Source organism: Drosophila subpulchrella, unplaced genomic scaffold (assembly GCF_014743375.2).
Source record: "Drosophila subpulchrella strain 33 F10 #4 breed RU33 unplaced genomic scaffold, RU_Dsub_v1.1 Primary Assembly Seq30, whole genome shotgun sequence".
In the NCBI taxonomy this organism is placed as follows: domain Eukaryota; kingdom Metazoa; phylum Arthropoda; class Insecta; order Diptera; family Drosophilidae; genus Drosophila; species Drosophila subpulchrella.
The window spans coordinates 687,434-700,165 of NW_023665566.1; the positions used below are offsets into that span (position 1 = coordinate 687,434).

Consider the following 12,732-nt stretch of genomic DNA (forward strand, 5'->3'; position numbering starts at 1 on the left):
CAACTGTAAAAATAATATTTATTCAAAAAATTTAAAAAAAATATATAACTTTGGTGGTTTTTTAGTCTTGCGAATATCAATCTTTTATTATTTCAGAATTTCAAATACAATTTTTAAAAATTCGTACAACTTTATCATATAGTTGCCATAAAAACGATCGGATAATTAATGTCAAAATAACATAAAGAGCGATAAATTTCATTTTTGGTAGTAAAGTAAAATGGGACATTATCTTAACGTTTCTGTAATTAGTATTTAGTTTTCTAAAAATCGGAAAGCTCTGAACATAAAACGCTCCCACGGGGACGACATAAAGGGTATAAAAACTTCAACATGCCGAGGTTAGCTTTCTTTCTTGTTTGATCTAGTATCCTCATAATTTCCTTGTTAAAGGTAGATCTAGACACACACAAGTTAACTTAGTAAAATCCGCGTTAACTCGAATGGTTTAGTTGTTATTAGGCCGTAAAATTGCGTAAAACCCGAAAATTTGGTACTTTGACCAATTTTCTGGAAACTGTGACGTGATGAAAAGTTTCTAAGTTGGGTAACGTAGTCCAAAGGTAAAACCTTTTTAGATCGTATAGCGTTCAGTCTGGGGCGATTTTGTTGTCGACCTGTATAATTAGGACCCACTCATGGCAATCTTTCCATTTTAATCGATATCCCCATTATCTTTTACATCGATGTAGAGTCTAACTGTTCGCGATGCAGTGCGTGATTGTCTGGAAAAGGACCCGGCGGAGCGTAGCGAGGAGGACGTGGAAGTGCTGCTTGAGTTTACGCAGGGCTTGAAGGCGTTTACAAATATCACTTTGGCGGTACGACGAGCGCTCTGTTCCGTGATGGTATTTGCCGTTGTGGACAAGGCAGGAACCGTAGTCATGTCAGATGGTGAAGAACTAGACTCATGGTCGGTGCTAATTAACGGGGCGGTGGAAATCGAACATGCGAATGGCAGCCATGAAGAACTGCAGATGGGAGACTCCTTTGGCATCCTTCCCACGATGGACAAGCTGTACCACCGAGGTGTGATGAGAACCAAGTGCGACGACTGTCAGTTTGTGTGCATCACGCAAACGGATTACTACCGTATTCAGCATCAAGGTGAGGAGAATACACGCCGGCATGAAGACGAGCATGGGCTCGTGGTTATGGTCACGGAGCTCCGAACCATCGGAGTCGGCTGTGACTCTGCTGGCGGTGGCGAATCGGCAACAGAAATTTCGGCTTCGTTACACATGAAACGCGGTCACGTGGTTATTCGTGGAACTCCGGATCGACTGCTACAGCAGCTGGTCGAAGAAAACTCAATGACCGACCCCACGTACGTGGAGGACTTTTTGCTCACACACCGCATTTTTATTCGTAACCCGCAAGAGGTGACCAGCAAGTTATTGCACTGGTTTGACCTAGATGAGGTGGACGCGCACAAGACGCAAGAACTGCGGGATCGCGTAACTCGCGTGGTGCTTCTCTGGGTGAACAACCACTTTACCGACTTTGAGGCGGACTATGAGATGATGGAGTTTTTAGAAGTCTTTGAAACTCTTCTCGAGCGAAAGAAGTTGTTAAGTCAACTACGCCTTTTGCACATAGCCTGCGCCGCGAAGGCCCGAATGCGCAACTGTACCCTTACTCGATCTTCACGTGAAGAGCCGCTTAACTTCTGCATTGTAGGCGGCTATGAGCTTCGAGGCGTAGCCGTAGCTACCGGAAGCGCAACAGTGGGCATATACATTTCACACGTTGAATCGGGTTCCAAGGCCCAAGATGTTGGACTTAAGCGTGGCGATCAGATTCACGAAGTAAATGGACAGTCGCTGGACCATGTGACTAGCAAGCGAGCCCTCGATATCCTCACGAGCACCACCCACTTGAGTATCAGCGTGAAAAGCAATCTGCTTGGTTTCAAGGAGATAATGCAGGCTTTGGAACATGGTGTATCCGCTGGATCTGGAAGTATTTCCGCAAGCAGCGGCAGCTTCAAGTCTTTGCGAAGCCCACGCCGGATCTGTGTCAATGATATTGCTAGGCTGCACGGTCGCTCGGAAAGCACCAGCGACGAATTTTCCAGCGCTAGCGCGTCAAGTCGAGCGCACATGGTACGCTTAAGTTCGGTGGATATGCTACTTGACCAGCCAGACTGCGCTCCACCGCAAACACCGCCTGTGAGTTGGAGCGGAAATATGGCCTCCAACTTCATGCAGCAGCTCCTGCAAACCGTTAACAACAGCTCTTCTAAAAAGTCGTCGGGATCCTGTACCCCCTCAAATTCGGATCAGCAGGACACAAAGGGGGGTTTTATGACTTTGGCGCCCAAACGGCGTTTGCAGAAGGCCCTGGCAAAAATAAATATGCTGAATAAACAACATCACGAAAACAGCCTAAATGATTCCCCGGATACGCTGCAAAACAATCGCAAGTCAAAACTCTCTGCAATCACCTCATCGACTAATGGCTGCACTATCAATGGGAGTGGCCGACTCTACCAATCGCAATCAAATCCGGATTTAACTAGCCTCGATTATGAAGGAGGCAGTGAAGCGCTAGGAAGTGGGCGCGGAAAGGGACAGGTAGTAAACAACTTGGGTGCCTACAATAATCGGCCGTCTGTATGCAGTACTTTAACCACAAACTCGACACAGTCTCACCACCTTCCCGACTACCCGGAACACGTGCTAAAGGTTTATAAGGCAGACCAGACATGCAAGTACGTGCTCATCTACAAGGAAACAACGGCCCACGAGGTTGTAATGCTGACACTGCAGGAGTTTGGAATACACGACCCCAGTTCAAATTTTTCGCTATGCGAAGTCAGTGTAGGCGATGGAGGGATGGTAAAGCAGCGCCGGCTCCCCGATCAGCTGCAGAATTTGGCGGAAAGAATCAGCTTTTCGGCACGTTACTACCTCAAACTAAACGATAGTACCGAGCCGTTGGTTCTGGACGAACTGGCGTTAGAGCTAGTTCGCGAGTCTAGTGTGCACCTCCTGCAGCTTAACGCGTATGAACTAGCCATTCAACTGACTCTACAGGACTTCGCTAACTTTCGCCAGATCGAGTCCACTGAATATGTGGACGAATTGTTCGAGTTAAGGTCTCGCTACGGAGTGCCCATGCTTAGCAAATTTGCTGAACTAGTCAATCGTGAAATGTTTTGGGTGGTGAGTGAGATTTGCGCCGAGCACAACATTGTTCGCCGCATGAAGATAGTCAAGCAATTCATCAAGATTGCGCGCCACTGCAAGGAATGCCGAAACTTCAACTCTATGTTTGCAATTATTTCCGGCTTGGGACACGGCGCTGTGTCACGGCTGCGTCAAACGTGGGAAAAGTTGCCTTCCAAGTACCAGAGGTTGTTTAACGACCTGCAAGACCTGATGGATCCTTCGCGTAACATGAGCAAGTATCGGCAACTAGTGTCCGCCGAATTGTTGGCTCAGCACCCCATCATCCCGTTCTATCCAATAGTCAAAAAGGATCTTACCTTTATCCACCTGGGAAATGATACAACAGTGGAAGGTCTAATCAACTTCGAGAAGCTGCGAATGCTGGCCAAGGAGGTACGTCTGCTTACCCACATGTGCAGTTCACCGTACGATCTACTGTCCATCCTTGAGCTAAAAGGACAATCTCCATCTAACGCCCTATTCTCGTTGAACCAAATGACTGCCTCGCAGAGCAACGCTGCCTCCGGCACAGTTATCTCGTCCAATGCCGGCCAGGCAACTATAAGGCGGCGCAAGAAGTCTGCGGCGGCGCCCAACCCCAAGAAGATGTTTGAGGAAGCACAGATGGTGCGTCGGGTAAAGGCATACCTCAACAGTCTCAAAATACTTAGTGACGAGGACTTTTTGCACAAATGTTCTTTAGAATGCGAACCGGCGCACGGATCCAATTACTCGGGCAGTATCTCGCAAGGCAACACCTCACACCGAAGCGGAGGTGGAGGCAGCATCAGCGCCAGTGGAGGTGGCGGAGGCAGCTTCAACCTCAATGCCGGCGATCAACTGAGCATTTACTCGCATACCAGCTCCAGTTCGGCACCAAATTCCTCACTCTCGTTGCGCAAGAGGCATCCAAGTTCGCCTACTCTTTCGACTACAAGTTCGGCGAGTTCCACTAGCGACCATCAAAGGTTACAGACTAACAACAACGGTCCAAAGTTCGGCACAGCATCGCCGCAGGCAGTCAAGAAGATGCTATCCTTGTCAGAATCCTCAAAAATCCGCCCACACCAGCCGTTTGTGCCGCGATACGGATCCGCTATGGGTGCAGTTATTCCGCCTCTACATCATATGCATCCCGCGCATGGTTTCAGTGCACTGTCGGCTGGGGGAGTGATTTCGCCAGCGTCAAGTGTCGTGACAAGTTCGCAGTGCACTTCGAGTCCTAGTCCCTGTTCCCATAGACGTCTAGCATCGGGAGGTAGGTGGATAAACAAATATTTTCCATAGATTTTATTCTTTAGACTGGCTTATCATTGTCTTATAATTTTTTGGTTATTTATCCCGGTCGCAGGCAACATATTACCCGCTCGCGCAGTCCATGAGCGCTCGCACTCGGATACTCCGGTCCCGCCGCCGCCACTACCCTCGGTTGATCTCTCTCTCGAGAGCAGTAGTGTAACTACATTTCGCGATATACCGTTGCGCAAATCTAGAACTTCCGGTAAGTGTCCTGCATTAAAACAGTAGTTAAATAGCAACTAAATTTATGGTATTACCAGCTACTAAACCCGTATACTAAATATGCTTAAAGAGTACGTTATTTTTTACTGAATACTTAGCCATTTTTAAACCGCAATTTCAGGCGAACGGATTTTTGGTTTGTTACTTAGTAAAAACACACACTAAGTGTAACTCTTTGTCTTTCGAACCCGAAACTCCAAATAATTCTGGGATTGTTTTTCAACAGAGTCTTGGCCTAACGAAGACATCGTAATAGACAGCTGCGGTCAAAATAAAAATAGTGCCACCGCCTCTACAGGGTGGCCCGTCTAGCTGTGGCTTTTTTAACCACCTATTATTTCGACTTTTACAGCTCGAATGTCATTGCCAATGTGCAATGATTTGGGGCTTACGAAATGGTTAAGTTTTCCCTCGAAAAAATTTGGAGGTACTGAAAATGAACTTCCAAAGTGGTGAATCTTCAACCCAAAGTGCAAATCAAATGTGCACAACATTAGGAAGATATGTGATTTATATGGATGCATTATTCTTTGTGGGGTCGTCAAGAATAAGTGTTACCCAACTATCCAGAGACATTTGACAACTTAAAGCACTGGATTAAAGTCGCAGCTGAGGATCATATCGAAAATGCAAGGCCTCCCTGGGCCTGTCATTATTTCGCCTCCATTGAAAAATTCTTAGTTTTTGGAGTTTGGGTTTCCAAAAATAAAGAGTTTTGACTAACTAATCCAATAATTTCATTTTGATACGGTGCAGGAAACCAATAAGTTGTAATACTTTGATAAGAAATGCATTATATTTTAATCTGGCTTAAGCTACAGTCAGACGATCTAATTTTTTAAACAAATCTTATTTGATTGCCCCTGCGAAGGGCAATACTTTAGTTTATGTTCATCAACCCCCGAATTTCTAGAAAAAATTATTCTTATCGGACCGCTAGTACTTAAATCAACCATGATTCTCTTGTAATCGATTTTCAAAGTTGGGGGTTGTGCTACGACTGGTAACAAAAATAGAAATTGGCACTTGAAATCAAAACAAAAAGCCATTATATAGTCTTATTAATTTGAGGAATACAGCGACAAAATATGCAACGTGCAACGAGACTTTAGGGAGCTTCCCAAATGTGGAAGCTCTTTTCCGTTTTGTACAAATTTTCGATGACAAGGACCTGTCCTTACTTAAAACCTACACCACGTTAAGTTACAACATCTTCACTAGGTTTTCCGAATTATATAATCTAAAGAAAAACACAGAAGAACGCTATAGTCGAGTACCTCGACTATCAGATACCCGTTACTCAGCTAAAGGGACCAAAGGGAAATGAAGATATGCAAGCAGCAAAGCGAGATTGAAATGCGCCACCTACCGGCGGTAGATAGATTTAAGCGTTATGGGCGTTAGAGTGGGCGTGGCAATTTTATTTTGGATCAATCGGTAGGCATTGACGAGACCAATACATTTCAGTTACAATTTTTTTATCTAGCATGAAAATTGTGGGCGCCACAGGCTTGGGCGGTTTGTGGGCGTGGCATATTCGCGTAAAAAAATTTGCGGTGTGCGGTTTGTGACCGTTAGCGGGGGCGTGTCACGCTGCTAAAACAAACTTGCGCTGTGTAAGAAGCTCAGGAATCTACACGCCAAATCCCAATAGCCTAGCTCTTATAGTTTCCGAGATCTCAGCGTTCATCCGGACATGGCTAGATCGACTCGGCTAGTGATCCTGGTCAAGAATATATATATCTTATGGGGTCGGAAACGCTTCCTTCTGCCTGTTACATACTTTCCGACGAATCTAGTATACCCTAGGTATAACAAGGAAGAACGCTAAAGTCGAGTACCTCGACTATCAGATACCCGTTACTCAGCTGAAGGGACCAAAGAAAAATGGAGATATGCAAGCAGCAAAGCGAGATTGAAATGCGCCACCTACCGGTGGTATGTTTAAAAAGGAAACTAAAAAACTAAACTAAAAAATCATTAAAATCATTTAATGAAGAAACAGAATATGACTGACATAAACATAAATATAAATGTAATAAATAAATTTTGGATGTTTAGACAGCTGTTTTATGACAGTATTGTTTAATTATCACAACTACGACTGCAAAGTTCTAAAGAAAAACTGGTTGTTGAAGTCGAATCTTACCGTCGTAAAACAAACACAACGGAGTTTGTTGTGAATTCTGCGTAACATTTCAGATTCCGAAAGGAATTCTCAACGGAGGCGGCGGATATAGAAAAAATGTTGATAATTTAAAATCTAAATAAAAAATTGATTTAATTATACATTTAATGTAAAGTTAAGTCCAAGTTACAACTATAAGAAAACACTTTCATATATCCCCTAAATTTATAGTAATATATTTTGCCGAAAGCGGTTTATCCAAAAGCGGTATGTAAAACGAGTAAAATAAGTTTGTTTCTGATCGTCAAATTTGAAAATATACTTTTGATAATGTAAAGGAATGAATAAACCGTAATCCTTAATTATAATTAATTTAATTAAGCGAATACGACCACAGGCCAAACCGCAAGAGCAAGAGCAGCCAAATGTTTACTAAACATTTCAAGGGGGCCTAGGTGCCCGCTAAGATTCGATTCCTTAAATGTTTATATTATCGCGGTTTTTTTTTAAAGAAATTTAGTTTATAAAAATAAAAAATTATAAACCAAAAAAAATGTTAAAACCCTCATAAATTGGCAAAAAAAAAACTTAAAACAAAATTTGTAATTAAAACATTTACACCGTTTGTCCGATCAAGATAATTTTTTGATCTCTGCTATATCTATAGCCCACATCTATGAGTTAAAGAGAGCGGAAACAAAGAGAGCGAGAGGAATTACAACAACTTACAAGATGGGTTTGCCTTCGTATTTCGCCGAAGTGATGACAAGAGGGGTTGCAAGGAAAGAGGAGGGGCAGTTAAAGCTAAAAACATTTGTTTGTTTTGTTTTTAAGATGAAGAAGACAAAAAAGGAAGCTACCTTCGACAAGCAGAAATTTCAATACCCTTGAAGGTCGGAAACGTCGTCTTCACAGAAGAAGGGAAACTATTAAGAACCATTTAAGGGATGGCGAAATATTTTAAAGTTATTTATAAACTATAATTTTTTACCAAGTCCAGGAATTTAAATTGATAAAGCAAACAAAACCAAAATCATTACAAAAACACATGTGTTTAAAAATCTTTTTTATTTGTATTTTGCTTTTATGGTGTGTGTGTATGTTTGTATTAATATAGGAATACGGTTAGAATATTAGTAAAAAAAAATTCAACAAAATTACTAAAAAGTTGCATAAATTGAATGCGTAAAAAAAGACACTGCCGAATTCATTCGTTTATTATACCCGTTACTCGTAGAGTAAAAGGGTATACTAGATTCGTCGGAAAGTCTGTAACAGGAAGAAGTTATTTCGGACCCTTTAAATTATATATATTCTTGATCAGCCGAGTCGATCTAGCTACGTCCGTCTGTCAGAACGCTGAGATTTTGGAAACTATAAAAGCTAGAGTGTTGGGACTTGGCATGCAGATTCAAACGACTACAACACTAAAACCCGTCTAGCGCCCACATTTTTAAATATCTACCTACATGACAAAAATTATTGAAATCGGACCACTTCTTAAAAAGTTATATCCAAAGAATAATCCATATTTTGCAATTCAATCGAGCATATCTCCAACCCTCTCGCCATCCCTTAAGCTGAGTAAAGGGTATCTAACAGTCGAGGCCATCAACTATAGCGATTTCTCTTGTTTTTTCTTCAGCTGATAGAGATGTCAGATAGCAAAAAACAGGTGTATGTCTTCTTTGCTTTGAGCACTTTTTTAATCTCAATCGTTAAAATAAAATACGAAAACTAAACTGGATTGCCGCTAAGTGGAAAGCACCTGTTAAATAAGTTGTGAAATGTCTGGCTTCATTGCTTACAGCATTTCATTTCATAAAATGAATTACGAAAACTAATTTTGATTGCTGGCTAGTAAAACAAGAAAGGAAGTTAACTTCGGCAAGCCGAAGTTTGTATACCCTTGCAGTTGTAGTTATTAAATGTAATTCGAAATTCTTAAAAATACAAATAATGATATTCCCAATAGTATAAGATAATATGTCAAAAAGCACCGAAGCTATAATTCGTTTCATATTATTTTAGCACCAGTTTTCCGATCGTTCCCATAGCAGCTATATGATATTGTCGTCCGATTTTGATAAAATTAAATTCGAAATTCAGAACTAATTAAAAAAGGTTATTTCCAAGCGTAGGAGGTTATATGTTAAAAAAAACCGAAGCTATAATTTGTTTCATATTATTTTCCCACCAATTTTCCGATTGTTCCTATGGCAGCTATATGATATAGTCGTCCAATTTTGATAAAATTTAATTCGAATTTCAAAACTAATTCAAAAATGTAATTTCCAAGCTTAGAAGGTTATATGTTAAAAAAAACCAAAGATATAATTTTTTTATATTTTTTTTTCCGATTATTCCTATGGGAGCTATAAGATAAGATATAGTAGTCCGATCCGGCTGGTTCCAACTTATATACTACCTGCAAAAGATATTAGACTTTTGGGAAAGTTTCAGCCCGATAGCTTCAAAACTGAGAGACTAGTTTGAGTAGAAACGGACGGACAGACGGACAACGCTAGATCGACTCGTCTAGTCGTGCTGATCAAGAATATACATACTTTATGGGGTCGGAACGCGTTGCAAACTTCTGACTGAAATAAATATACCCTCTGCAAGGGTATAAAAAAAGGGCAAGGCGAATTCGTTTACTTTTTGCGATTGGCGTTGCTACCTTATTTGCGAGTGTGTATTTGTGGGTATTTTTTTTAAAACGGAAAACGGTTTGATTCCAATTCCAAATTTACTTGGCTGCAAAGTGCATTTAAAATGCTTAAATCAATTGAAAAGAAATGTATACCTAACTCACTGGTTTTCCTCAGACATGTCCATAAATAATTATAATTTAAATCGTTTTAAAAAGGACGATAATAACGACTGGGAACAGGGACAATGGTGTAATATTGCAAAGGAGGTGAAATGGAATAAACGAAATGGGGTAACGGGATTACGGTGAAAAGGGGTAAGTGATAATGTGGGAAAAGAGGCAAATAAATATTATTGGTTAATTTAGTGTTAAATCCGCGGAATTAAAAATTGTACATTTTTTTTAATTATTTAAATTTTTTATATTAATTTTATGAAAACAAAATGGTGTTAAAATCTTTCCTACCACTTTTAAGAACAGTTTCTTAAGCGCGGACAAAGTCGCGGCGGGAAAGCTATTAATTTCATAAAGTTACCGACTATCATAAAGGGATCAAAAATCGTAGTCGAGTGTTTCTTTTTCTGTTTAAATCGAGACAGCTTAATGAAGATGAGCCGAGTAATATGAAATTTTATAGATTGGAATCATTTGACCCCCCATTAAGCCACGTTTGCCAACATTTTAGTTTTCCTTTGACCACGTCCAGTTTCAATAAGAAAGGAAGCAAACTTCGGCAAGCCGATGTTTATACCCTTCAGGTCGTTCCTATGGAAGCAATTCCGATTTTTAGAAAAATAAAATATAATAATAGAACTATTAGAATAATACTCCATTTCAATTTATTTGCGCATATATTGTCATATATTGTCAAATTTGTATACCCGTTACACGTAGAGTAAAATATTCGTCGGAAAGTGCGTAACAGGTAAAAGAAATCGTTTCCGACCCTATAACATATATAAGTTCAGAGATGGATTAAATCTTTGTTTACTTAGGTTTACCAATTGTTATTTATAACTGCGCGTCGCTCCATCGCTGTCTCTGTCCCTGGCGATGTTGTCGATTCCATATAAATGAGGTCATTACCATTTAAAATAGACCCGTTACTCAGCTAAAGGGACTAAAGGGAGATAAAGATATGGAAGCAGGAAAGCGAGATTATAATGTGTATTTAATCGTTATGGGCGTTTGAGTGGGCGTTGCAAACTTGGTGTTGACGAGAGTAATACATTTCAGCTAAAAATTGTTTACTAGCATCAAAATTGTGGGCGCCACATACTAGGCTACGGAATCTAAATCTAAAATTCAATTCTCTATCTATGATAGTTTCCGAGATACCAGCGTTCAAATTTGCGATAGATAGTATTAGTAGTAGTATTTATTTATTTATTTATATAAAGCTAGCTTAAAGTTAAAACTATAGGCTAACTAGAATTAGGAGCTCTAGCAGCTAAGGCCTTCAGCTCATCTGAGATGTGGAATTAACAACATTTTTATATACATTTAAATTTTAAACTTAATTTGGGCTTTTTCAAGAAATGATATGATTTGTATGATGTTGTCGGGGGTTGGGTTTGAGATGGTGTTGATGAGGTTAAGTGATAGGAAGGATTCTGATCTGGGTTGGGATAAGGAAGTGCAGTGTATAATGATATGTTGATTAGTAGTAGTATAGTTATAAGCGGTATTTTCAATGAAGTGCAACTACATTTAATGGCAAGTCTTATCGGGGTCTCATATATATTCTGTGTCCTTACTTTCGTCGACAAACATTTATACATCGATAATTGCACTAAAGACTCCGTTCCCTGCTTGCATTTGAAAAAATATAGTTTTGGTGGTTGGATTTGGTTTGGTTGGTTGTCGGCTGTATAAACGCGCACGCTTAAACACAGGCACACTCGCGCCTCGTGGAGCCATGAAATTAATCCTGAAAAACGGTCACCATTTCACGGCCGTCTGAGACATATTGTTTACCGTAATTTCACACCCAACAGGTTCCATCTCGTCTTGTGACAGCGGTTACGTGCATCAGCAGCATCATTATCACTTGCAGTACCAGCAGCCACAGTTCAGCTCGCAACACGAGCCATCCCCACCGGTCTATACTGCAGCCGACTGCCGGTTGCTGCAGCAAATATCAAAAAACGCGGTCACCCTCAACATGAGCAGTCCCTGTCAGGGCATAAGTACTCCTCCCAGCACACTCACACCCCCACCGACCCAGCCCATAGCTACCATTCAGTTTTCTAGACCGCCGACGGCAACAGCATGCATGCACGTACGCAGCCAATATCAGCAGCTCCAGCAACAACAGTTATTGGCCATGCCACCTCCGCCTCCACCGCTATACAATTTGCCTCCCCTGGCTTATCTCTACAGCCACCACCACGACAATACTGGCAGTAGACACCTAAACCACATGCATGGTAAGCTGAACTGAAACCAATACCAGATCGGTATCCAGTAAAAAAGCAAATGCAAAGCGGGAGTCGAGTCAGGTCTTTCTAAAATGGGCGATGCTGGGACTTGGGATATTTTTCACAAATTGACCTCGAAAAGGCTAATGATCAACACCACCATTTTATTCTCTTATTTGTTTTACAGATAGCCCGCCAAATTTTATGGATAGCACCAAGTGTACCACATGCCCCATGCCACCCATGAATCAATAATAAATGAACATGATTGAACTACGTCATGCTTATTTAATTAAATGTAAGTACGCTGATTTCATTTCACAGGGTTTTATAACACTGCATTATGTTTTGAGTAACAGTAAAAAGAGTTCTATGTTTTATTGAATACTATTTTGTGTGCATCTAAAAACTTGAAAAACCTGATTTTAGGAATAAATATAATTTCAGAGTCGAACGATTTTTTACCAGATACTCGTAGATTAAAAGGGTGTAAGCATACACATTCTAGGGAATCCAGGAAGTTTGTTTGTTTGTTCCATGTAATCTGGTATAATCTGGCTGGCGTCCACATTTTAAAAGATTTTTTCAGTGTACATTTGAAACATTATTCATCATATCATCGAAACATTACTCAATAAATTATATTGATAAGAAACCGGTTTATGTACCTATGATATTTGATATTTGTCATATACATAATTTGTGTTTCTAAATAAATAGACACTAAAATAATTTTTTTTTTAAGTTTCGTTAAATTTTTACTCATTATAGAGGATCAAAGTATTATCTCTGCGAAAAGATAGCCCCCGCATTTATGATCCCCTTTAAGGACTTACC

The 12,732-nt window shown here is 40.5% G+C and overlaps 1 protein-coding gene across 7 annotated transcripts in view; it reads left to right on the forward strand.

The window, feature by feature from the left end:
- LOC119559664 (rap guanine nucleotide exchange factor 2) overlaps positions 1 to 12,732 on the forward strand; it is an 81,910-nt gene that overhangs the window by 40,561 nt on the left and 28,617 nt on the right. For 5 of the 7 annotated variants that reach the window (XM_037872714.1, XM_037872717.1, XM_037872715.1 and 2 more), the window contains 4 exons: positions 693 to 4,431; positions 4,525 to 4,674; positions 11,473 to 11,904; positions 12,083 to 12,193. In XM_037872714.1, the coding sequence (XP_037728642.1) occupies positions 693 to 4,431; positions 4,525 to 4,674; positions 11,473 to 11,904; positions 12,083 to 12,150 (4,389 nt within the window). In that variant the 3' untranslated portion in view covers positions 12,151 to 12,193. Of the gene's footprint in view, positions 1 to 692; positions 4,432 to 4,524; positions 4,675 to 11,472; positions 11,905 to 12,082; positions 12,194 to 12,732 lie in introns of those variants that run through there. The other 2 variants (XM_037872719.1, XM_037872720.1) reach the window with 2 other exon arrangements.